We start from the raw sequence: 26,353 nt of genomic DNA on the forward strand, positions 1-26,353 counted from the left end.
TATCACAGCAAAGCCCCCTCTCTCAATGACACTCCACCTCTGCTCTCTGGGAATAAGCCTCCTGCTAATAAAGGCAACAGGCTGATCAAGGCCCTCTTCATTTAACTGTTATAACAATTCCTCAATCCTTTGTTCTGAAGCACTGGCTATTTGTGATGGAAATGTGCCTGTTTCTCAGTGAAAATAGTGCTTATTGGGTGTAATTTGGGCAGCTCAGCAAAAACACCCATTGTGTTTTGAAGCAAAGTTTACTCTGCTAAGATTGGCAAACTAGGTTGAGCTTTGGGTCAATAAATAATGCTGCATTGAAAGACAAGGTAAATAAGGGAATTCTTACATTTCTCTAAGCAACCTTTGAATTGCACGTGTGCTGAAGTGATAGTTTTTTGGACAATTGGACTACGCAATTGATGGGTTTATTTTCAGTACAACTTCTGTGCTAGACAGAACATGCTAACCCCTGCACCATGGTGTGAGTTTATGCATCACAAAAAGCAGCCTTTTCAGCAAGTCTGCTCAAGGAATGAAAAGACAGCATGCCAGTCCTTAATAAATATGACCTCATGCTGTTCTCCTCTTCACACAATGCAGTTCAGCAACTTTGCAAAGGATTATATGTGGGCTCCATTCTCTCCCGAAGCTGTTGGGGTGCAGTCTTTGAGCTCTTGCTCACTTTCTCAAATTCTATGACAGAACCTGGGGGCAAATCAACCTCCCTGGCAGGACCTGAAGTTGTTGATATATTTAATGTTCCCTATGTCAGGCTCTGCCTTCTGGCCTCTTCGGGGCTGTGTTGCTAGGCCTATAACCTCCCCTATGAATGGCCTCAGAGTCTGAATAAGATAACACAGACTGCTAAGGGAGTCCAACCGGGGAGGGAAAGGAAGGGGACAGCAGGGAGGGAGATCTGTAACGACAAAGAACAACTCGTTTAGAAGACCCTCCCGAGCGTGCGAGTCTAACCCACTCACTTCTCTGTATCCCTTTAGTTCAAGGAAGATTGTACAATAAACCACACTCGTACCTGTAAAGGAAAAATACATGTGACTGTTTCTTTTTAGAAGACACGAAGTGAGGTGGTACCTGGCACTCTACCCAGCTATAAAACAACAAACAGAGAGACAACTCATGAAAACCTTAACCTATGAGGGCTACGCTATGTAAAAGGAGGGCTGCCACACCTACCTAAAACATGTAATAACTTTCCTCAATGGGTGAGAGAATTCCCTCTGAAAATAGTACCCCTCTTGTGTCTCCTATGCAGGGAAAATGATAAACAAAGGTTGTGGAAAGAACACATTGAATATACCAACAGAAACGGTAAAGGGTTCTCAGCTCCGTTTCACTTTTAAGGCGTGTCTTTGCTTTTGGGTGTTCAATAACACACCCTGGACTGAGTAGCACCAAATAATAAATATTCAGACTGATTCACCGTGGTTTGTGCCTCGGTTCTCTGGATAGGTTTCAAAGTTTACTTGCACTCGAAACATACACTTATTTGCCCCCTCGGCAAAGAGGAAAGTATTATTCCAACAAGACGCCACGTTCCCAACGTGGTTTGTATGGTCTCACCCCGGTTTGCAGCAAGCAAAAGTATATCGCCGTAGTTTTCCCCCTTAGCCGAGAGGAAATCGATATAACGACAAGACTCCACGCCAACTGCGTGGCTCACACTGTTCCAACACAGTGTGCAACAAGAAACAGGAATATCGCGGGTAAGATCCGCTTTCTTACCACTAAGTCTTAGAAACAAACCGTCCTCCAGGCAGTGAAAGGAATTATCGGCGACGCCTAGTCTTCCGGGGTTCCTTTTGATTACGCGATGCGCACGCACCATGCCTCCATTACGCGCCTGCCCCTCAGCCTGATGGGAAGTGTAGTCCTCAGTCTTTCCGATGCTCTAGAAGAGCGTATTTCGGATTGTTGCTATTTCTGACAGGCTGATCTTGACAGTACAACCCCCCTCACAAAGGGTGGGCACCGGCTGCAGGACGATCCGGCCATAAACGGTGGAACCTGGCGACCAATCTAGGCGCATGCACCGACCCAGCCAGCTCCCAGGAATTCTCCTCCGGACCATGGCCCTTTCAAGAAATCAGGTAGTGTATGCGTCCCCTCACCCACTTGGAATCGAGAATATTCTGCACTTCGATCTCCCTCTCCTGCTGGACCCAGATAGGCAGGGGTGCTCGGCGCACAGGACAGAGAGAGGGTTTCAAGAGCGACACATGGAAAACAGGGTGTACCCGAAAGTGCGCTGGTAATCTCAACCTCACAGCAACAGGGTTGACATGTCTCACCACTCTGTATGGTCCTATGAACCGGGAATTAAATACGCTATGTCTCTTGAACTTGATGTGCTTGGTGGATAACCACACCAAATCCCCTTTCCTGTACACTGGACTGGGCCTGCGGTGTCTTTCCGCTTGTGATTTGTAAATAGCCTTGGCTTTAATCAGGTTCTTGTGTGTGACAAGGAGCACCTTGCGAACACGCAACAATCTCTCCCTGACTTCAGGCAGCTTAGTACTAGCGGTAGGCAACAACATAGGATCGACCCGAGGATGATGCCCATAAGAACTGAAGAAAGGCGTATGCAAGGTAGAGGAATGTTGGGAGCTGTTGTAGGTGATTTCTGTTACCCACAACCAATCAACAGATGCGCTAGAAGAGCGTATTTGGGTTTGTTGCTATTTCTGACAGGCTGATCTTGACACCCTAATTCAGCACATGTGTTAAAATCAAAGAGGCAATTGCTCTCCTGAGTTTCCAAGCTCTGCTGTCTGCACCCCATGCACTGACTGAAAGATTTTCCCAATTAATATATGTGATAAAGAGAGGAGAAATAAATGCACAGACCCTGCATGCACGAGCACGGAGCAAACAACAGGAGCTTAATTCAGTCTCTTGGCTATCATTACCGAACAAATCAAGCACATTTAAATCCGCCTGGATATTGCTGGGGTCTTCATAGGAGTCTCGGCGGTGTGTATGTGTGTTATTCCTCTCAGTGCTTGCTTTTGTAAACATCACAACACTCTAAATAAAGATTTGTAATGTAATTCCGAATATGAATTGTATCAAATATGCTGATCTCTCTGTCCATGGCTTTTACATTCTATGTCTTAGTATTGTGAAAAGCAAATATTTATTTTCTAGACCCTTCTTTTTCATTCGCTCTCTACTTTTCTCTCTCATTCTCTCTGCAATATTTATTTTTCTTTCAATCTCTTATTCTCTCTCTGTCTTTTTGTTTCTCTCTCCCTCTCTCTCCATTCTTTGCTCCACTTCCCCTTCTTTCTCTCTCTTTCTTTACTGTTACTATCTCTTCTGCTACCCCCTCTCTTTTTCTATTTTGCCCTCTTTCTTTCCATCCTGCCCTCTCATTTTCTTCCTGTTCTCTCCTTCATTCTCACTCTTGCTTTCTCCCTCTTTTTCTATCACTAATTCTCTTTCTTTCTCTCCCTCTCCCCTCCCTCTTTTTCCCTTTAAATTGTTATCTCTCACTCTCTATTTCACTCTTTTGGGCTCTGCCACCCTCTCTTGTTCACTCTCTAATATCTTTCTGTCTCTTGGCCTTTCTCTCACCTTCAGTATCTACTGTTCTCACTCCCTCTCTTGTGTTCTGTGATTCCCTTTCTTCCTCTCTCTCTTGATTCATCTATATCTTTCTATCTTCCCTGTCCTCTCTTTCTTCCCCCTCCCCTACCTTCTTTCTCTTATTGTCTCTCGTTCTCTCTCCAACTCTCTTTCGTACTCACTCTCCCTTTATGTCATTCTTTCTCTGCCCCTCTTAGTCTTACGATCTGTTGCACATCTCTCTCCAGCTCTCCCTTTTTGTCTCTCTCACCCTTTCTCTATCCGTCAGGCTCTGTTTAACTTTATCTGTCTCTTCCATCCTCTCTTTCTCTCACCCTGTCTCCCTGTGATTGGGTGAAATTGAGAAGTAGACACTGTACTGGGAGATGTACATAATACATACCCTTATGGTTTGACATGTAAATAAACTTTTCATTTTTCTCTGTATCTTTACAGTTGATGCAGATGTCGTTCGCCTCTCTAATGCTGCGGATCCTTGTGCTGGGGCTGTGCTGGTTACTATAGATGGCAATGAAGGAACAATTTGTGACTTGTATTGGGATATGAACGATGCCGCTGTGGTCTGCAGACAGCTGGGGTGTGGAGTGCCAATCTCAGCCCCTGGAGGGTCTGTCTTTGGAGCCATCCGAAACATCTTTCCTATAATATACAATGTGGGCTGCAGAGGAGATGAGTCCAGTGTGTTAAAGTGTTCCTACAGCTCCAAACCACCAGCATCTTGTAAGCAAATAAGGGATGCATCGGTACACTGCACAGGTAAGAAACACTTCAGATCATATCAGGTAATTTTGACAAATCGGACATTTAGTCGGAATGTGGGTGGAATTCTATGGTAGTAAATTGTGACAAACCAGGCAGCTTCCTGGTGCTTCTTTCTTCTTCCTTTCTTGTAAGGTGATGATTTGTGACATTTGTGTTTCTTGGGTGTGTGCTACACAAACTCTTCACTCCCTCTCACTTCGAGAATTCTAACCTGGAAGAGAGGATTTCAGTTATGGCAATACAAATCCGGCTCACCCAGCTTTTGTTCTTCCATTTTGTGTCTTCATTGAACATGGCTTTTTACAAAAAACTGATTTGCAGAATTCAGATTTTGCAGAATAGACCATAATTACCACCGTTGAGGGGGGTATTAAATTGAAACTGCCAGAGACAGTGGCCAGTTTTATCCCAGATTGTGTCAGTCTCCTGGGCTTCTCCCAGTCATCCATGCCTCTGTGTATCATCTCCACTCCCCTCTCATTGGGGCTGATGAAGGAGTTATATCAACACTGAGGGATCCAGGTCTGAATTTTGCCTCCACCTCCCTTCCCTCTGCCTCCTTCCACCTCCAGTCATATCTTTAGGGTATATGGTCTTTAACTAATGCTTGATCAGCTGATAGAAATGCTATCTCTATTGAAGAACTTATTCAGGATCTTAACCTGAATATATTATCTAACACCAAAATCTGGATAATTGTACATCAGACCTTTGCAAAGACCTTTCACCAATGGACTACTCAATGTGTCAAGATCACAGTTCTGACGAGAATGGAGGGGGTCTTACCTTTATAATGAAAAACTTTTTGAACAAATATGAATGTATTTCCATCTGCAGAGCCACATTTGAAGTAAGTAACAATGGGGGATTATTCTTTGGAGTAGGCAGTCTCCTACCACAAGGAATAATGTCACTACCTCTCTGAGTAAAAACCAAAGCCACAAAACTAACCTGAGCTCAACCCCCTTGCAGCATTTGTACCGAGAATGAAGCTCAATTTAGGGCAATGTACACAGTATGTATGCAGTATCACAACAATAATATAGTCAAAACAAAGAATAAAATGTCCAAACTTAATGTGAAAAATAGAGTAGATGTTAGTAAAAAGAATGTCATCATAACAACAATAATCTAATACGGTGAACCATAGAAATAAGCCTAGTACACCAGAGCGTACACACAAGAGATCAGACACAACATGAAATATCCATCATGTTTGTGACAGAATCACTCATCCACCAAATTCAAAATCAGGATCTTAGGGGCTCATTAGGATGGTGGGTGGAGGCAGAAAATGACCTTTCCCGCACTACACTCGTGGTCCTCGCGTCCGTCATATTACGATGGCCAAACATAGCCCATTTCCATCTGCTACAGAGTTATGTGAACTGCCCAGTTTTTGCACCCGCCACCGTGCAGAGTTTGCCAATCGAGACACAACGCCGTGCGGAATGACGTCCCGTCCGCCGTACAAATCACAATACCTCAAACGGCCCATCACACCGCAGCGGAGAATCCACCCACCCAGAGACGGCAGAAGCACAACAGCAGAGCATGAAACCAGACTCCCGGTCCCCTCCACCTTGTCCTGACCGCAATGGATCCAGCTCTTCAAGCCTTTCCGCTGCTGTACCTCATCCACTACCAGCAAATAATGCACCATCGCGGACAACGATGCAGGAACACTAATACACAACTCAGCACAGAGCCACAACACACAACTGCTGTGCTAACATACAGTTCCTGTCCACATCAGACACTCTGGTGGGGATAGGAATATATCCCCCATTGTACCCACACATTACCTACCTGCCAGAAACTTACCCCTCCACATCCGTGTCATCCATCAAATGCAAATTCACTGCAATGTCCCGGTCACGTCACCCCAGCGGTGAAGACGTGAAAAAATCTTCACACAATGTAGTAGGCAGGGCATGTGCCATGCATGGGCAGTCAGCTAAGATTCACCGGGCTCCACATTTACCCTTCCCACACCATGCTTCCTACACCCAGTTGAGAGCATGCTGTCTGCTCCTGCTGTGCACCCCTGCACAAAAAATCTGCCAAGTGTTGCCAGACCTCCCATCTCACACATCAAAGGACAAGTGAGATTAACTAGTAAGGTAGGGTTGAAGATGGACACCCTGCACAGAAGCTCGGCAGCTGGACAGCCCTCCTCCTCACCCCAACCTTCCACTCATGGGAAGCAAACTGAGCATAAATACCAAATGAAGACTCACACTGCATATTAACATCCACTGAACTGTTCGCACTGCCTGTCAAGTCACTCACAAACACCCAACTGACACACAGCCTCATACTCACGCCATAGTCCAGCACAAACGGAGGACAATGAATGGGCCTGCCAAAAGTGAAGTGGACAGTGCTGGAAAACCATGGAGCAAGCCACATAGCATCTGTACATCACATGCAAGAAAAGAAACATATCACACCACCCTCAGGCCATCAAATCAGACATTGGTTGTATAGTGAGTGACATTAAATCAAAGTGACCTCTGTGCAACAACTCAGGGAGACAGCAAGGCAAGACATGCATAGGCACAGGGATGATAGGAAGTGTCTGAAATCGAACAGTGAGAACACACATCTGTGACAACTTACTTGACATGTGTATGTCATCAGTATAACACACATGGACCATTGTCACACTTCCTGACTGTCAAACACAAGTAGGACCTTCACAGATACCCATTCTCTACCCACCTCACACCTGCAACACTCAACACCTGTGAGAAACACACATAATGGTCAAAATGATGTCATGTGAGTTCAATGAAAACCAATCATACTCCCTGTGGGGCATCCACAAACATCACACTCACACTCAAGAATGCCTGAACCAATTCTGAAAATAGCCAAACACAAAGCTCACAAATAACATACACAGGAGTCCAACAAGCCCACACAAGTGTGGCCAAACAGTAAAAAAGCAATGTGACCCTAGGCAGAACAGGAGTACACAAAATTGCCACTCAGGGCCAATGCCCAGACACTAAACCTCAACACAAAGAAGAAGAGCATCCTCATAAATCAATCATGAACACTAACTGGGATCAACGGGACAATCAGCTAACACAGACAGATACACCACACCACTTATGAAGTGAACAAGGGGCCATAATGTACCACAACCATACACAAGCACATCCTGACAAATGACAGGTCAAAAATAGGAAGACGAACCACCAATGTTTACTCAAAACAAGCCTTGTAACAAGAATCCACCTTGCTGCATGTGACAGATACACAATTAATGCACACTACACCTGTAACACACATTTGAATGTATCACACATCAACAACTACTCACACTACGTCATGCAAATAGAACATCAAGCACACATAGCATCTGTCAGTAGAAAGAACGAACATAGGCCAACCACTGCATACATCCACAACAAAAACACAACAGATGCACATACCAATCCATCACATTGCAAACTCAGCTGGATATCAGGGAGATGCACAACAAGCAGTTACAGGGCAACACACACTGACAACACTGCATGCACACCAAGCAGTGTGTGCACACCCTCCAAATAATTAGCACACACATCTGAGTACCACACCATGAACTCCCACAACACAAATCATCAAAGCACACAGAGAACATTACACTCTGGAAGGGTAGGAGTACCTCAGCAAACACACATACAGTTTACCCAACACCCACAGATGTACAACTAAAGGAAACCCAGGGGCAAACAACCAGACTAGAGAACTGTGCTGCCCAAACATATGCACTGCGCATGAGCAACCATGACAGCAAATCAGTAGAAGAAAATTACACATAACTAATTGGGAAACTGTCCTGAGTGGCACATTTGTCCTGTACACAGTTCAGCATCACAAAGCATAGTGTCATACTACAAAGTGGTATGGAGGCTTACACACTGGCAAGCCATGGGGGGGGGGGGAGACATGAGATTGAAGTGGTGTGTATGTCAATAGTAGACAGGTGAGGAGGGTAAAGTACACAAACAAATAGAGGAGGCACTCACAATGAGTATGCATCAGAAGCACCTATAGGGGATGGCATGACTCTACATACCACCTACCATACTGGAGACAAAAATATGTCAAGTGACAGCAATGCATGAGAAAACTCTGAAATAATGTCAGTGTGGCTGAGCAAGTATGCACAGTGAGCACAAACAGAAACAAGACACATGACTGACGAACAAAACACAACACAGACTTGGCAATCACACACTCTGCATAGTCACAACTGGCAGCAACAACAAGTAGGTGTCCCCCAGGGGTGCAAGGACCCACCAACACACTGCACAGTGCCCAACCTACCAACTGCTACATGTGCCCACAATCTGAAGCATATAGCAGACAATTTAAACAAACAGGCATACATTACATGGATCACACATGTGTGCAGTTGGCATTGCAGGTGCACACACACATCAACACTGCTCACAATGACAGCCCATTCACACGGTATGACCACTCAAGTTCACATATCCTAATTAGAGGTGGGCGGAATTTGCGTAATCGTGTTACTCAGATCTCCGCGAAGCAGTAAAAACTCGTGAACAAGCAGAAATTCAACACACGTGCGGAATTGCTTGTTGGCGATGCTTTTTTACTGTTCGCAATCGCTGTTTGCGTGCTCGGGGGGAAATATCTTGCGAACACGCATTTGAGAACGTGAACAAGCAAAAACTTTCGCGAAGTCGGGGAATGCTGAATTTTGCAACAATTTCTCGTTCTCCGCGGGACGCAAAATTACCCAAATTCCGCAAGCGGAATAGAATTTACCGCCCAGGCCTAATCCTAATATACCCATATGACTAGGAAGACAGGCCTACACGAGATGACCACACATAATCACTGCTGTATACACATCAAGAAAGATCAAACAGATATGATGGACCCAGGCCACCACGCAAGAAATCCTGTTGATAGAAGTCACCTCTGTTGTGGTATTGCGCCATAACATGACATGTGTACAATTTAGCAAACATGATTAAATGATGATTAGGATACCAGTAGATCATCACAAACAACCATCATTGCACCCTCAAGCCTCAGAGTCAAGAATAACTAGAGTGCCTGTCAGCTCTGGTAAACTCTGAACAAGTAAAACAATCAATTGACAAGTGGCATACAGATCATTTGTCAAGTCAAGTCAAGTCATAAAATTTGTATAGCGCACTACATACCCAGAGGGTTTCAAGGCGCTTAGGAAGGGGAGGAGGATTATTTGTCAAATATCCACGTTTTAAGCTGCTTTCTGAATGCTAGGTGGTTCTGGGTGAGGCGAAGGTAAGCGGGGAGTGAGTTCCATGTTTTAGCAGCCAGGTATGAAAAGGATCTGCCTCCCATGGTGGTCTTGTTGATGCGAGGTACAGTGGCGAGGGCTTGGTTGGAAGAACGTAGTTGGCGGGAGGGGGTGTAGAAGGACAGTTGAGAGTTGAGGCAATCTGGTCCGATGTCGTAGAGTGATTTGTGTGCGTGGGTGAGCAGTCGGAAAGTGATCCTCTTATTGACGGGTAGCCAGTGGAGGTCTTTAAGGTGACCAGAGATGTGTTCGTTGCGTGGGATGTCTAATATGAGCCTGGCTGAGGCGTTTTGGATTCGTTGGAGTTTCTTCTGGAGTTTAGTGGTGGTACCTGCGTAGAGGGTGTTTCCGTAGTCCAGTCGGCTCGTGACCAGAGCGTGGGTGACTGTTTTCCTTGTTTCGGAGGGGATCCAGCGAAATGTTTTTCTGAGCATGCGAAGAATGTTGAAGCAGGAAGAGGATACGGCGCTGACTTGTTTGTTCATTGAGAGTGAAGAATCCAGGATGACGCCAAGGTTCCGTGCGTGGTCTGTCGGGATGGGTGCTTTTCCGAGGGCTTCCGGCCACCAGGAGTCGTCCCAAGCAGAGGGGGATGTGCCTAGGATGAGGACTTCTGTTTTGTCTGAGTTCAGTTTCAGACGGCTTTGTTTCATCCATTCGGCAACTTCTTTCATTCCTTCGTGTAGGTTAGTTTTGGCGGTGCTGGGGTCATTGGTGAGAGAAAGGATCAGTTGAGTGTCGTCCGCGTAAGAGATGATGTTGAGGTTGTGTTGGCGTGCGATGGCCGCGAGGGGGCTCATGTATACGTTGAAGAGGGTGGGACTGAGTGAGGATCCTTGAGGTACGCCGCAGATGACTTCAGAGGCCTCGGACTTGAATGGAGGAAGGCGGACTCTCTGGGTTCTTCCGGTGAGGAACGAGGTGATCCATTCAAGTGCTTTTCCTTGGATTCCGATGTTATTGAGGCGTTGTAGAAGGGTGCTGTGGCAGACTGTATCGAATGCTGCAGAGAGGTCGAGGAGGATGAGGGCGACTGTGTCTCCATTGTCCAGTAGAGTTCGAATGTCGTCTGTTGCTGCGATGAGGGCGGTCTCAGTGCTGTGTTTTGCTCGGAAGCCAGATTGTGAGGGGTCGAGGGATTTGTTGGCTTCGAGGAAGGCGGCGAGCTGGTTGTTGACGGCTTTCTCGATGACTTTGGCCGGGAATGGAAGAAGCGAGATGGGGCGGTAATTTTTGAGTTCGGTGGGGTCCGCTGTTGGTTTTTTCAGAAGGGCGGTGAGTTCAGCGTGTTTCCAGTCTTCTGGGAAGGTAGCGGAGTTTAAGGAGCAGTTGATGACATCTCTCAGGTGGGGTGCTATGACGGAGTCTGCTTTGTTGAAGATGTGGTGAGGGCATGGGTCTGTAGGGGATCCTGAGTGGATGGAATTCATCAGGCGGATGGTGTCCTCAGTGGAGATTGGGTTCCAGGTGTTAAGGGTGTTCACGGGGGGAAGATGGTCAGCAGATGGTAGGGTGGGTTGGTTTCCGGGTTGGTTGTCAAAGCTGTTGTGGATGTCTGCAATCTTGTTGTGGAAAAAAGAGGCTAGGGAGTCGCAGAGGGTTTGAGAGGGGGTGATGTCGTTGGAGTTGGCTGAGGGATTGGAAAATTCCTTGACGATGTTGAAAAGTTCCTTGCTGTTGTGGGCGTTGTTGTCAAGTCGATCCTTGAATGCTGTTTTCTTGGCTTTTCGGATCAGTTGGTGGTGAGTGCGGGTGGCGCTTTTGAAGGCGTCCTTGGTGCTGGTGGTTGGGTCTTTTTTCCAGGCCTTTTCAAGGGAGCGGCAGAGTTTCTTGGACTTCTTGAGATCATCGTTGAACCATGAGGCTTTCTTGCTGCCAGGTTTGCTTTGACGGTTTTTCAGTGGAGCTAAGGTGTCGGCGGTGTTGGATAACCATAGGGTGAGGTTGGCGGCGGCTTCGTTGGCGTTAGAAGAGAGGGCTGGGGAGTTTCGAAGGAGCGATGCGGAGATTTGGTCCGTGGTGATTTTGTTCCAGTTTCTTTGCAGGGTAGGTTGGGAGTGGTTGATGGGATTCGGCTTGTTGTAGGTGAAGTGAACGCAGCTGTGGTCGGTCCATAGGAGATCCGTAGTGTGGCTGAAGGAGACATGATTGCTGGATGTGAAGATGGGGTCGAGTGTGTGACCTGCGATGTGGGTGGGGGAAGTGACTAGTTGTTTAAGTCCGAGGTTGGCGAGGTTGTCCACGAGGGTGGCGGTGTTGTGGTCGTTTATCTTTTCAAGGTGAAAGTTGAGGTCTCCCAGAAGAATATAGTCTTTGGAGGGGAGCGCGTGTGGAGAGATGAAGTCCGTGATGTCTTCACTGAATTTTGCGCGGGGTCCTGGTGGTCTGTAGAGGAGAGTGCCTCTGAGTGTTGTTTTGGGGTCGATGTGGATCTGGAAGTGAAGGTGTTCGGAATTGGCGAGGTTGGCGTCAGAGCTGGTTGAGATGCGGATAGATTTCTTATGGACGATAGCGATTCCTCCTCCTGTGTGGCTGGTACGGTCTTTGCGGGTGATCTTATAGTCTTCAGGGATAGCAATGGTGATGTCTGGTGCGGAGGAAGCATTCATCCATGTTTCCGTAAGGAAGGCGACGTCTGGAGAGAAGGTGTCTAGTAGGTTCCATAGGTCAATAGCGTGCCTGTGCACCGATCGGGTGTTGAGAAGGATGCATTGTAGGTGGTTAGGGTCGGGAATCTGTGGTGTGGTCGTAGCGGAGATGTTGTCGGTGCCGCTGAATTTGCAGGAGTAGCAGGAGAAAGGTCCATGGGTGTGTCCAGGAGCGGCTTGGACGCAGTTGGGGGCGCGACCGGGGTTAAGGGCTAGGAGGGTGGCGGCATCGTAGGTAATGCGGGAGGGCTGGGGAGCGCGAGGGGCAGGGGGACTGGTGCTGGGCGCGGTCCAGGCGCGGACGGGCGTAGACGGGCTTACCTTTGGTGCACCTTCGGCGCGGATTGGGCGCGGTCGCTGCGCGTACACGCTGCGCGTATAGGCATCGGTCATATATGGATGGTGGGGGGGGAGGGGCGAGGGCGGAGCAGCTGGGAGGCGGGAGGCGGGGTGGATATCCGGGGAGGGAAGGCTTCACAACAACAACAACAAGAGACTAAACAAGATGGCAGTCGGCCAAAAACCAATGCACAGATGGGGGCACACAGTATAAATGACACGCACAGACTGTTCAACAAAATCGGGCACAGACAGTCAAATAAATGGAAGGCAAGACAAATCAGACACAGCTCAGCGTTACAGCACGTTATGGAGGCTGGCGCTCTGTGATTATGCTAATTGGTGCAAGTGGCAAAAAGCGCTATGCTGCGAGACAGACAGTGCAATTATGGAGGAGTTGGAGCGCTATGGGGATGAGTAGTTAACTGTTGAAACCGGGCGCTATGGGAGTAAGTGGCTGAGGTCCGGTGCAGCTTAGCTCTAATCAAGGCAGGGAATGAATTAAATAATTAATATCGGCCGTGATGCAAATCTGGAGTTGCGGTCGGGCTCTGTGGGGAAAGATTATTCAATCGAGTGAAGCTTAGCTTAAATAACAATACTGCACTTGGGTCGGGCCGGCAGCTTCAGGTGGAGCGACCGTGTCTGACGAGTCAGGACGGTCACAGAGGTCTCGTGGGGAGATCGAGCCTGAAGAGCTGTGGGAGGGCGGAGCAGCTGGGAGGCGGGAGGCAGGGTGGATATCCGGGGAGGGAAGGCTTCACAACAACAACAACAAGAGACTAAACAAGATGGCAGTCGGCCAAAACCAATGCACAGATGGGGGCACACAGTATAAATGACACGCACAGACTGTTCAACAAAATCGGGCACAGACAGTCAAATAAATGGAAGGCAAGACAAATCAGACACAGCTCAGCGTTACAGCACGTTATGGAGGCTGGCGCTCTGTGATTATGCTAATTGGTGCAAGTGGCAAAAAGCGCTATGCTGCGAGACAGACAGTGCAATTATGGAGGAGTTGGAGCGCTATGGGGATGAGTAGTTAACTGTTGAAACCGGGCGCTATGGGAGTAAGTGGCTGAGGTCCGGTGCAGCTTAGCTCTAATCAAGGCAGGGAATGAATTAAATAATTAATATCGGCCGTGATGCAAATCTGGAGTTGCGGTCGGGCTCTGTGGGGAAAGATTATTCAATCGAGTGAAGCTTAGCTTAAATAACAATACCGCACTTGGGTCGGGCCGGCAGCTTCAGGTGGAGCGACCGTGTCTGACGAGTCAGGACGGTCACAGAGGTCTCGTGGGGAGATCGAGCCTGAAGAGCTGTGGGAGGGCGGAGCAGCTGGGAGGCGGGAGGCGGGGTGGATATCCGGGGAGGGAAGGCTTCACAACAACAACAACAAGAGACTAAACAAGATGGCAGTCGGCCAAAAACCAATGCACAGATGGGGGCACACAGTATAAATGACACGCACAGACTGTTCAACAAAATCGGGCACAGACAGTCAAATAAATGGAAGGCAAGACAAATCAGACACAGCTCAGCGTTACAGCACGTTATGGAGGCTGGCGCTCTGTGATTATGCTAATTGGTGCAAGTGGCGAAAAGCGCTATGCTGCGAGACAGACAGTGCAATTATGGAGGAGTTGGAGTGCTATGGGGATGAGTAGTTAACTGTTGAAACCGGGCGCTATGGGAGTAAGTGGCTGAGGTCCGGTGCAGCTTAGCTCTAATCAAGGCAGGGAATGAATTAAATAATTAATATCGGCCGTGATGCAAATCTGGAGTTGCGGTCGGGCTCTGTGGGGAAAGATTATTCAATCGAGTGAAGCTTAGCTTAAATAACAATACCGCACTTGGGTCGGGCCGGCAGCTTCAGGTGGAGCGACCGTGTCTGACGAGTACCTATACAGAAAACATTTTATTCAGCAAGGACACAGACAAAGCAGACAACAGGAGTAACTGTCTTTACTACATATCACCCAGATAGGCATCGCAAGTAGAAAACAGCAAGGCCAGTGGCCAGTCCATAGTACAAAGTATGGACATGTGTGCATGAGATCCTGCACAAGGGATGGGTAATCACCACAGCTCTAGGGATACAAATGGGCAGTCCAGGCACCACTGTGGGAGAGATGGGTTTAGGAGGGGGACTTCGCCTCTGACTTGGCTGTCAGTTGAACTGGGCGATTGTCGGGGACCGTTGGAGGATTGGACCTGGGGGAGTCATCAGTGGCCTTGGGAGGCAGAGATGTGGAAAAAGGTAGGGCCGATGACCTTTTTCAGAGTTGCCCAGCGTTAACCGCCTCTATACCCACTCAAGTTACCAAACAAAGAGGCAGGCGCTGGAGACTGGAAGGCAGGAAATAGAAGTTTTATTCCGACGGAGCAGAACACATCAAATCAGACAACAGGGTATCTTCTCGAGGTGCTCTAACTGCATCTCTGAGGCCTGGCCTCTTATACACAAGTTTATTGCTTTATTGCATTAAACACATCTTTGTCAATACTTTGATGTACGGAAAGACATCCTCGGAATCCCCGCTTCAGGCCCGTTCCCACACACATTTACAGTTGAAGTCCCCACCCCGTTCACAACAGGTGATGATTATCGCGCAGCTGGACATTCTGCCGATTCACAGAATGTATGTGGTTGATCGGATCTCATGGGGTGGGGGCTTTGATCAACTCGTGGATCCTTTGATGGGGGAAGCTTCCTACTGTATAGGGGGGCAATAAACAGTATCCGCAGGGCCAGGTGGCGGCCTGGGAACGAGTGAGACAAACGGGCACAGAGGAAAGGGGGTTTTATCAAAGGACCCGGGATCATGAAAGGAATGAAGGGAGGTGTCGCGCTGGGAACAGGATGGGGTTCCGAGGCAGAGTTGTGCTGAAGAGGGGTTTATGGCTAAAGGCATGTGAGAGCGGGGGCTGTCAGCGCAAAAGGGGGGGGGATGCTTGCGAGGTCAGGAGAGAGAGAAAGACGCGCTGGCTGTTGGCGATGGGCAGAGAGGCCATGGTACTCAAAATGGCTGCCGCTTACGCGCACGAATGGGCTCGAAAAGGGGGCAAGATGGCGCCGATAATGTTGACACTGCAGTCTAGGTTTTAACAGTCCTCCCTTTTCAACATATCTAGCCAGCTTGCCTACTCAACGTCAATCTGCATTAAATTCCTAACCTCAGCATCATATAATGCTCCCATGCGTTCCTTTCCAAAGTCCACAGTCTTAGGGCAAATACAATTCGCACATAATGAACACAGAGGCGGTAGGCATTGAATTCCTAAGCATAACCCACATATTACGACTACAGGAATCAGGATAATGGTAAACAGCCTCCAGCCCCAGTTCTTAACAGTACTCCAGAACCATCCACCAAGCGACCATTCTTCCTGCTCCTGGTGAACTTCTGAGGAGAGTCTGTGGAGGTGTTCGATGGCCTTGTACACTGAGGGTGAGTTGTCCGGTATATATGTACAGCAGCTGGACCCAATAATGCGGCATGCTCCACCACGGTCCGCTAGAACCACATCTAGAACAAGGCGGTTCTGGAGAGCCACCAGGCGGACCGCTTAAAGCTCGGCTGTGTTGTTTGCAAGGATACCAGCTGTGATGTTCATTGTTGTCTCGACTGCCTGAGTCAGAAGTCTGATGGCACGGCTGTTTGCCATCGGGCCCCAGAGTGGAACAAGTCCCTTCATAGCATCGAGGAACTGTGCTCCTGTTGAGTCGGCTTGTTCAATGTCCTTGGCTCGTTTTTGTCTATGGTGATTCGCTGGAGCCACATAGGTCGGAGGAAGGATGAAGGAGATAAAACAAATGCCCCCCCAGCCTTTGGGGAGCCAGGTGTAAGCCTTTGTGCCGCAAACAAAGTACATGTTTAGAGAGGATACAAAGGAAGGTGGGTCGGTAGAGTCCAAAGTTCTGGTGAAACGGCAAGCACTGCGGCCTACCAGCTGTGTCCCGAGCCCTTCTATGCACATATTGCCTGTGACGCTGATGACTGATAGAGCCACAGTCAGAGTGGCAGCTGTTCGCTTCCGTAGGTAAGAGAAGGTGGGTCTGGTTGGATTGTTGAACACCTGCATTTCGATTCGTTCTTTAGCAGGGATGTCCATGTGGATAGAGTCGTTGGAGGTCTGCGGGCAGAAGTGTGTCTTTGTTTTGTTTCGCCAGACGTCATGAAAGAAATGTGTCATGGTTTTGCTGGAGGTGGCATTGTCCTTATAGCTTTCTTGCAGGAGGATCAGCCAAGCAAGGCAGGAGCCGTGAATTGAGAAGGGTGAAGGGATGAAAGGTATCGAATGTCCAGTGGCGTGGGGTAGCAACCCACAGATCCAGCAGTTGGTGGCAAGATTGTGCTGGTGCAGCAGCTGCACAAAGGAGTTGTTCCAAAACTCCTTTCGCCTTTCTCTGAGTTGAGGAGAGAGCGAGATCAGATAATGTTCCTTCATGGTGGTAGGCTGTGCAGTGGTCAGAAATGTTTCATGAGCAGGTGCATTTTCTTCCACAATCCAGAGCGTGGTCATGAGGAGAAAGCAGAAAAGGATTGTGATGAAAAGTGCAATTGTCTTTGAGCTGTGGAGTCTGTCTGTCTTTGGGTTTCTGTAGCGAATTTTCGGATGTCCGGTTGCTTCCATCACCTTCTTATCGGGCGCTTCCATCACCTTCTTGTCGGGCGCTTCCATCACCTTCTTATCGGGCGCTTCCATCACCTTCGAGGGAGTTCGGTAGCGGGCAGAACCAAAGACCTCATCTGGCTTTCTCTCCTGACAGCCCTTGCTGTGTTAGGCCACCGATCTGAGAATTATGACTTAGTCAACGGTCTGCTTAGCTGAAACTCTCTCCTTTCGTTGTAGGTTATACCCTTCTTTGGATGGCACGGTGGGGTCAGGAATCTTTGCAAGTTCAAGTGTCTCTGTGTCCGCGTAGCAATCCAGCGATGGTCGATCTTTGTTCAGGAGCTCTTCCTGGGTGGTCACGTCTTCGGTTGTCATCAGGGTCGGGGGGATCTTCTTACAATGGTGAGCATGCACCCAGGTCCGCTTTCCTTCCACTCAAAGAGCTGTTCGGGTGGCGAGTAGGACTTGCCAGGGGCCCGTCCACCGGGGTTCCAGACTCTTGGCGCGCTGGAAGTTCTTTATGAGGATAAAATCCCCGGGTTGCAAGTTGTGTCCGGGACCCCTGGAAGCATCAGGGATGGCATGCAGCACCTGTTGGTGAATGACAGACAGAGTTTCAGTCAATTTATACAAGTAATCAGACATTAGGACGTCCGGGACGTCATGAATGGAAGTCGGTTTTGGTGCAGACCAGACGCTCATGGGTCGGCCGAAAACGACCTCGTAAGGTGTCAAGTGGTGTTTGGTGGGGGTGGAACGCATCAATAGCAATGCCAGTGGGAGAGCGTCTGGCCATTTCAGTCCTGTGGTAGCCACTATCTTGGCTAGTTTTAGTTTTAGGGTGGCATTGTGTCGCTCAACAAGTCCAGCAGACTGGGGGTGGAAGACTGCGTGGAACTTCTGCTTGATACCCAGCCCCTTTAAAATGAGCTGGATAACTTCGGCTACGAAATGGGGTCCATTGTCGCTCCATAAAATTCGACAAAGGCCGTAGCAAGGGAAAAATTCTTTTAACAGTACCTTTGCAGTGGCCAAAGCAGTGATATCACGGGTTGGGTATGCCTCCACCCATTTGCTGAATGCACACACCACTACAAGTACATATTTCAGGCCTTGGCATCTGTCTAGTTGGATGTAGTCCATCTGCAGGACTTCAAACGGGTGATTGGGAACCCCAAACCCTCCCCGGGGTACCACAGTTCCTTTCCCGGGGTTATGTTGTAGGCATATCAGGCATTGTTGGACCAGACGTTTGGCGGACTCTGTGATTTTGTCGTTGTGCCAAACTCTGGAGACAAGTTCAATCATGGGGGCTGATCCTATGTGAGCAGGGGAGTGTGCCATAGTCAGTATGGGAATCAGGTATGAGTCGGGTAGCAACCATTTGTTCGTGTCCTTTGTCCGCCAGCAGCCTTCGTCGTCCTTCAGTCCCACCCGTGCCCATTCAGTTAATTCGTGTTGTGTGCTAGCCATTTGAATGTCCCTAATAGTGTCCCTAGCGTCGGTCCATTTCTCTGCTTGTAACCTGGTCACGTACATGCGTGTTGTCGTCCTATTTTCAGCTGTGGTTCGAGCAGTGATGTTGGCTAGTGCATTTCCCTGTCCAATAATGTCTGTCACTTTCTTGTGTGCCTGGCATTTGATGACCGCAAGTCTTTTGGGGAGAAGGACAGCTTCGATCAAGGTGGAAACTAGATCTCCATGTAAGATGGGAGTGCCGTGTGAGGTCAAGAACCCCCTTTCCTTCCAAAGGAGCCCAAAATGGTGAACCACCCCGAAGGCATACTGGCTGTCGGTGTAAATGTTCGCTGTGGTTCCTGCTGCTAGGATGCATGCTCGTGTCAGGGCAATCAGTTCCGCTGCCTGTGCAGATCGTTGTATAATGCGGGCTGTCTCTACTACAGTTCGGTCCGTGGTGACTGCATAGGCGGCTGAAGTGGTGCCATCGGGGAGTTTGATGCAAGAGCCATCAACCCACAGTTCTCCGTCAGGGTCAGGAAAAGCTGTGTCTCTGAGGTCAACCCTACTTCTAGTCTGTTCGTCCATGAGGGTCACACAGTCATGTACAGGGGGCACGCTGGGATCGTTTTCCGGTAGGGGCAACAAAGTTGCTGGGTTCAGTGTGGTGCATCTTTTCAGGGTGATGTGGGGTGCGAGCAGAGTCAGTTCGTATCCAGTCAGTCGTGCACTCGTCAGGTGTTGCGTCTTGGTTTGGTTCAGGAGGGTGTCAACTGCATGGGGTACTAGTACCGTGAGGGAATTCGAGAGCACGATCCCCTCACTCTGTCGGATAGAGATAGCAGCGGCAGCTACAGCTCAAAGGCAGGCAGGTAAGGCTTTGGCTATGGGGTCAAGAGTGGCAGAGAAGTAAGCGCACGGTCGTTGCTTTGGGCCAATGGATTGGGTCAGGACAGATAAAGCACACCCCTCCCTTTCGTGAGTGTAGAGGGAGAAGGGCTTTGTGTAATCGGGGGTACCTGGGACAGGGGCCGAACAAAGGGCATCTCGTAGCTCTGTGAAAGAGGATTGGCATTCAGGGGTCCAAGGGAGGGGGAAAGGGACATCTTTAGCTAGCAGAGATAGGCTGAATGAGGCTGAAGTTTGGCAACCACTGCCGACAGAAGGAGGTGAGGCCTAGTAGGGAGCGGACCTGTTTCTGAGTCTTAGGGACAGGGGTTTCAAGGATGGTTTGGATCCGGTCAGGGGTAAGTTTCCTTCCGTCTTTGGACAAAAGGTGGCCTAAGTAGGTGACCTGGGGTTGACAGAATTGCAACTTCTTCTTGGAGACCTTGTGGCCATTTTCCGCAAGGAAGTGCAGGAGTTGAATGGTGGCTGTGACTGCTAGTGGAGTGGTGTCGGCCGCCAAAAGGATGTCATCGACGTATTGTATTAACACCACTCCATCGGGTAACTGGACCTGATCCAGTTGTCTCTTGAGGGCCTGGCTGTAGATGCTGGGGCTTTCCGTGTAGCCCTGGGATGCTCGACAGAATCTATATGAGCGGGCTTTTAGGGTGAAGCCGAAGAGATATCGGCTGTCTGGGTGGATGGGGATAGAGAAAAATGTGTTTTTGAGGTCAATGACAGTGAAGGTGGTGGCAGTAGAAGGAATCAAAGTCAGGATAGTGGTGATGTCTGAGACCACGGGGTACTGGGGTACAACCACTTTGTTGATCTCTCGAAGGTCAATGATGAAGCGGTATGCTTTCTCATCTCCCTCTCCTTGTTTCTTGATGATGGGCAAGATAGGGCTGTTGCAAACGTTGCTAACCACTTCCTCTACCACTCCTGCGTCTATCAGTGACTGAATACTCCTTACCAATGCCTTCTCGCCCTCGGGCGAAATCCGATATTGTGGAAGTTTTGGGAGTATTGCGTCCGGTCGAACAGTGATGTGCACTGGGTCAATCATCATGTGTCCTACGTCCGAATCTGTCTTGGCCCACAGATACGGAGGCAGAGTGTCAAGCAGGGACGTGTCAGCGTCATTGATAGAAAACATGCGTCCGGAAGGGCAATGTCTAAGCAGAATGGGGTTGTCGTACAGGAAAACTCGAACTCCGTCTTGGGAACATCTAATAGTCGCTCGGAAGTGCTTCAGTAAGTCAAGTCCCATAATGGCGTCAGGAGTATTGGCGGAGAGCAAAAACGTCGAGTCAGTGGTATTGTTTTCTAAGTCGAAGGAGATTGGAGTGGACAAAGGGATAGTGGAGGGCGTTCCATCGAAACCTATCGATGTCACAAGTGAGCCAGACAAGGGTGCCCTTGGAATCAGTCGTTTAGATAACGCACTACGTGTTGCGCCAGTGTCTACCAGAAATGGACACTTTGTACCCAGGACCTTAGCAGTGACATAAGGACCTTGCTGGTCAACATAGAGCTCGACTGGATCCCTCCCTTGCCCTTGGCAGTCCTATGCGAAGTTGTGGGCATCGTCGCAGTCAGATTGTTGGTACTGATTCTGTCTGGGTCGGTCAAATGTATTTGGTCTGTGTGATTTATCGTTAGTCGTGTCATTTGCGGGCCCTCGTTGCTGTCCCCTATTTCTCGGTCCACCTGCAATGTCCTTGGGGTCCCTATTTCTGATCATCTCCAACAGGACCGGGCACTGGGATTTCCAATGGCCGAATCCTTTACAGAAGGCACACTGGTCCTCGCTAATGTCTGTACGTCCAATGTGGGGTGTCGAAGTGCGGTCTTTAGGAGGTATGTTCCTAGGGGCATTTGTCTGATAGTTTTCCTTTGTATTGCTCTCGTCCTATAGTCACCCCTTGCAGTTGTGCAATCATCACCCTCTCTTTTAAGTCTTTCTTCTTTTTCTCTGTTGCTCTATCGTTTTCATTTTTCTGGTGCTCGTAATATTGGCCATCTGAAGGATAGCCGCAGGTTTGGAGGCCGCCCAACTACTCTCGCTGGCCTGCAGTTTCTGGGAGACCTCCGGTGACAAACCCTTAACATAATTCTGGACAAACAAGTGGTGTCCGGTTGCAGTGGTCATGTCCTGGCCGCTGTAATCGGAGAACACCGTTTCAAACCGGGAGAAGTAGTCCGATACATCTTCCTGGGGTTTCTGACGACAAGCCGTTACTATCGACCAGTCCACTTTCTTTTCTGGAATCAGGGTTTTCAATTTTATCTGGGAGGTCTAAAATGGATTTCAAAGGCTTCTGTCCAGGCTCTCGTTGTTTATCTATGCCATCGAGTTGTGACCAGGTATGTCCGAACAGCTCAAGGTGGTCGACTTTCCGGATTTGCTTCCACACATCAGCTGGTAGACATAACCCGAAAAACAAGTCGATGTCAGCCAGGGTCATAATCGTTGAACCTAGGGCTGTACCTAATTCAGTATAGAAGGCAGTGGGGTTTTTACGTAAATCAGGCAGAGATTTCCGAAACGTCAGAATCTCTTGCCGATCCCATGGCTGATAGACCCAGTTGTACACTACCCTCCCTCTTGCATCTTGGTGGTTGACGTCATCGTGTGTTCCTTGACCTCGTGGAGGAACCCAGTAGGGGGCAGCCTCTCTTATTGGCATCATGGTGCTAGCTCTCTCAGTTTGTGGTTTGGTCGCTACGGGTGTCGTGGGTTTAGCTTCCGATTCCTGTTCAGTGAGGTGGCAGAAAACCTCAAGCGTACGCGTAAGGTGGTCCGTCACATCACACTCGCCCTCATCCCCGATATCGACCTTCCTGTACAGAGTCTTTAGGCTCTCTGGACCTTTGTCTCGATATCGGTCCTCATACGCATTCAAGACATGATAACACAGTCGTACGGCAAAATGTCGTCTGTGGCTCCCTGCATATGAGTTGAACATATCCGTGATGTGCTCTTCACTTTCCTTTCTTTCTACCAATGTCCTCACTATCTTGTCAATCCCTGCTCGCTCATCCTTGCTTAATCTGTTTGTTCTTGCAGAATCAGCCTTTCGGGTCTCAGGGTCATCTAACACTGTCGCTTGTGCTGTATCTAATACAAGGGGTTCGGCCGGCACAGAGGCCATGGGGGCCGAAGCTCTGGTACTACTCTCGCCTGTGCTTGGGGGTGGTGGGTGCTGTGCTAAGGGTTGGGAAGGGGCATATGAAGGGGGCATGTAGATGATCGGAGGACCTAACAAAAGATCATCGTTGGCTCGCTGTTTCAAGGGTAATTCGGGATAGAGCGTAGAGGGCGTTCTAACCGGACACTGGCTTGATGTTTCTACCTCTAGTTTCTGTTTGGCATCCTCTCTTTCCTTAATCTCTTCTTCTAATTTCTTAGCAGCTAGGTGGGCTGCCTTTCGCAGCTCTTTTCCCAACCTACTTTCATTTCTCTTTTTACGCTGTTCGGTTTCTTTGCGCCACATGCCGAGACTATCAAGCATAGTGGGCGTTGTCTTGTGTTTCCCAATGGCTCTTTCTAGCGCGCTTATTTTATCCTCATCGAAGGATCCTATCAGTGGCCACTGACTTTCTCGATCCTTTTTCGTATATTTATGCCACAGCTTGCTATAAGCTATAGCGATCAATCCATGCTTCATGAACATGTCCTTATTAGGTGTGCCTTCCAGTGGAGCCGGATGGTTCATCTCTAATAAGTGGTCCGGGCTAAAAAGGCTACCAATCAGTGGGGGCAAGATAGGCATGACGGATTACAACGGGGACAAAAGTCTGCACTACCTATCTTATCACTGCGTGCAAAGACTAGACAGAATATTTTTATTCTTCGTTGTTTGCAGGCGGTGAATACCTCAAAAGAACCAATATCGAACAGTCAATGTTCGGTCAATCAAACAATCAATGGGGCGGATAAGTAGGCACGACGGGTTACAACGGGGACAAAAGTCTGCGTTACCTACTCTTTCACTACCTGCAAAGAGAGAACCGGTTCTTCCCTGTTTGCAGACAGAGAATCTCCAGAAAACAATCCGCAAACAACAGTTCGGGCCAAACAATCAATCAGTGGGGGAGGAAGATAGGCACGACGGATTACAACGGGGGCAAAAGTCTGCGTTACCTATCCTTCACTGCTTGCAAAGGGAGAGCCTGTTGTTTCTCCGTTTGCAGACACTGAATCTCCAAACAAATCAACAAAAGAGTAATACTAGTATTTTCCAAACAATCAAACAATCATTTCGCATTTTGTCGTGTTTACACGACCTTACCCGGACCGCATGGACAGTTTCTTGTCTTCCGAATCCAGCGCCCGATCGTCCTCTATTCTTCGTGATCTTCGCGGCACTCCTTATGGTTCCCAGTCAGGACCGTAGATCACTCGAGAGAGGTCTGTTTGCAACCAGTGAAGTTCAGATGATCGGCTGTCAGACGAGGGTCTATCGGACGATCGTTGCAGTCGTTCACTTTGTTGTCAGGACCTCTCCCACTGGATCCACGAGTCGCTGATGGGCCCCACGTTTGGGACGCCAATTGTTGAAAAGGTAGGGCCGATGACCTTTTTCAGAGTTGCCCGGCGTTAACCGCCTCTATACCCACTCAAGTTACCAAACAAAGAGGCAGGCGCTGGAGACTGGAAGGCAGGAAATAGAAGTTTTATTCCAACGGAGCAGAACATATCAAATCAGACAACAGGGTATCTTCTCGAGGTACTCTAACCGCATCTCTGAGGCCTGGCCTCTTATACACAAGTTTATTGCTTTATTGCATTAAACACATCTTTGTCAATACTTTGATGTACGGAAAGACATCCTCGGAATCCCCGCTTCAAGCCCGTTCCCACACACATTTACAGTTGAAGTCCCCACCCCGGTCACAACAGGTGATGATTATCGCGCAGCTGGACATTCCGCCGATTCACGGAATGTATGTGGTTGATCGGATCTCATGGGGTGGGGGCTTTGATCAACTTGTGGATCATTTGATGGGGGAAGCTTCCTACTGTATAGGGGGGCAATAAACAGTATCCGCAGGGCCAGGTGGTGGCCTGGGAACGAGTGAGACAAACAGGCACAGAGGAAAGGGGGTTTTATCAAAGGACCCGGGATCATGAAAGGAATGAAGGGAGGTGTCGCGCTGGGAACAGGATGGGGTTCCGAGGCAGAGTTGTGCTGAAGAGGGGTTTATAAACAAAACAACACAATTGCCAAAGCTGAGGAACTGATTCTAGACAACTCAATTACAAAAAAGCATACATGAAAAAATATCATGGACACTGGCTTTATAAATTGCACCTTTTTTGCTTTTAATTCTTCAAGAATTGTTTTAATTTTTTGTTATTTTACTTTTGTGCACGGAAATACAAAAACATGAAGAAATATATATACAATTATATACAAACATGTAACAAACAATTGGGTATGTACAGTGATTCAGACAACCTCACAAACAACACATTCATGGCCAACCAATCATCCTATACCGCATTCATACTGGTCCAAGTGTCAAAGAAAACTTTTTGATATAAACGAAACGATCTCAGTTGTTATGTTTAACAGTTTGTTAATCAAGGTTTGAAAAGAAGTCAAATAGATTGTAGTGCATTGACAAATCAATTCCAGTGTTAATTCACACAGAAGACACAGGACCGGGTCGGTCGACGCGTTTCGAACCCTGTGAGTGCCAGGGTTCTCCTCAGGACCAAAAAGTAACTATAAAACAAAGAGAAACAATCATCACTACCAAGGTTTGAGAGATCAACAGCTCAAAACGCTGATCAGCCTGTATCAGCCTACCTCTACTGTTGGGTCATGGCTCCAACCATGAGTAAAATCAGGGATGTTCCAATTAGGTGGAGTGAAGGGTACTGGAAAACATTAAACACAAAAAGAAAGGAATACTAAGTAACAGTGTTGGTGTCAGGCATCTCCTTTCTCACGCTACCAACTAAGTGTTCATCTTACCTGAGCTGCAGTGGGTGCTTGTTGCAAGTGGTTTCCTTGGCTGGGTGGAATCCGTCCGTTTGATTGATTTGGGCGCCAAATACCGCTGGAAAAGGTCAGAACAATGTTGTGAGGACCAATGTTGTTGGATGCGGTCCAGAAAAAAGCCGATGACCCAAAGGGAGTCAATCTTACTGTGGCCGTGCTCCACGCAGGAACTACAAAGATTCATACAATTGTCCGCTCCTTCCCCTTCAAACTCCAAACGGTGAATGAGCGCTGTCCATACCGTTGGGTATAGGTGTAGTTTAGCTCAATGGGGTTGTGGGAAATGTAGTTCTGTGACAGTTAGTTGTGGGAGATGTAGTCCTCGATAACCATTCATGTGTTGGGTTTGTAAATTTCAGAAATCTCATTTAAACCAGAAACCGTTGTATCGTATTTCATAATAAGCAGAGCTTCTCTCTGGTTCAGCCGTGCCTCCAAGTTCCCGCCTCTCGAATCATTTTCAATTTTTGACAGGACTGTCCACTTGAGTTTGTTTTTGTCGTGGTTCTTGGTCAGCCAATGGTGAACCAAAGGCGCATTTTCGACTTCCCTGCGTAGTCTGGATTTATGTTGTGTGATTCGTTGCCTGACTTCCTGTGTTGTTTTGCCAATGTATAACTTAGGGCAGGGGCATATGATTGCATACACAACGTTTCTAGTTTTACAGTTTGTAAAGACTTCGTGTTTCCAGTTGATATTGTTGAAGG

General features: G+C 48.3%; 1 protein-coding gene across 1 annotated transcript in view; it reads left to right on the forward strand.

Annotated features, from left to right (window-relative positions):
* LOC147663740 (soluble scavenger receptor cysteine-rich domain-containing protein SSC5D-like) overlaps nucleotides 1-26,353 on the forward strand; it is a 215,446-nt gene that overhangs the window by 110,841 nt on the left and 78,252 nt on the right. Inside the window, exon 2 of the mRNA XM_086950236.1 lies at nucleotides 4,036-4,356. Within this exon, the coding sequence (XP_086806362.1) occupies nucleotides 4,036-4,356 (321 nt within the window). The remainder of the gene's footprint in view (nucleotides 1-4,035; nucleotides 4,357-26,353) is intronic.

Source organism: Lissotriton vulgaris, unplaced genomic scaffold (genome assembly GCF_964263255.1).
Source record: "Lissotriton vulgaris unplaced genomic scaffold, aLisVul1.2 SCAFFOLD_999, whole genome shotgun sequence".
NCBI classification, from domain to species: Eukaryota; Metazoa; Chordata; class Amphibia; order Caudata; family Salamandridae; genus Lissotriton; species Lissotriton vulgaris.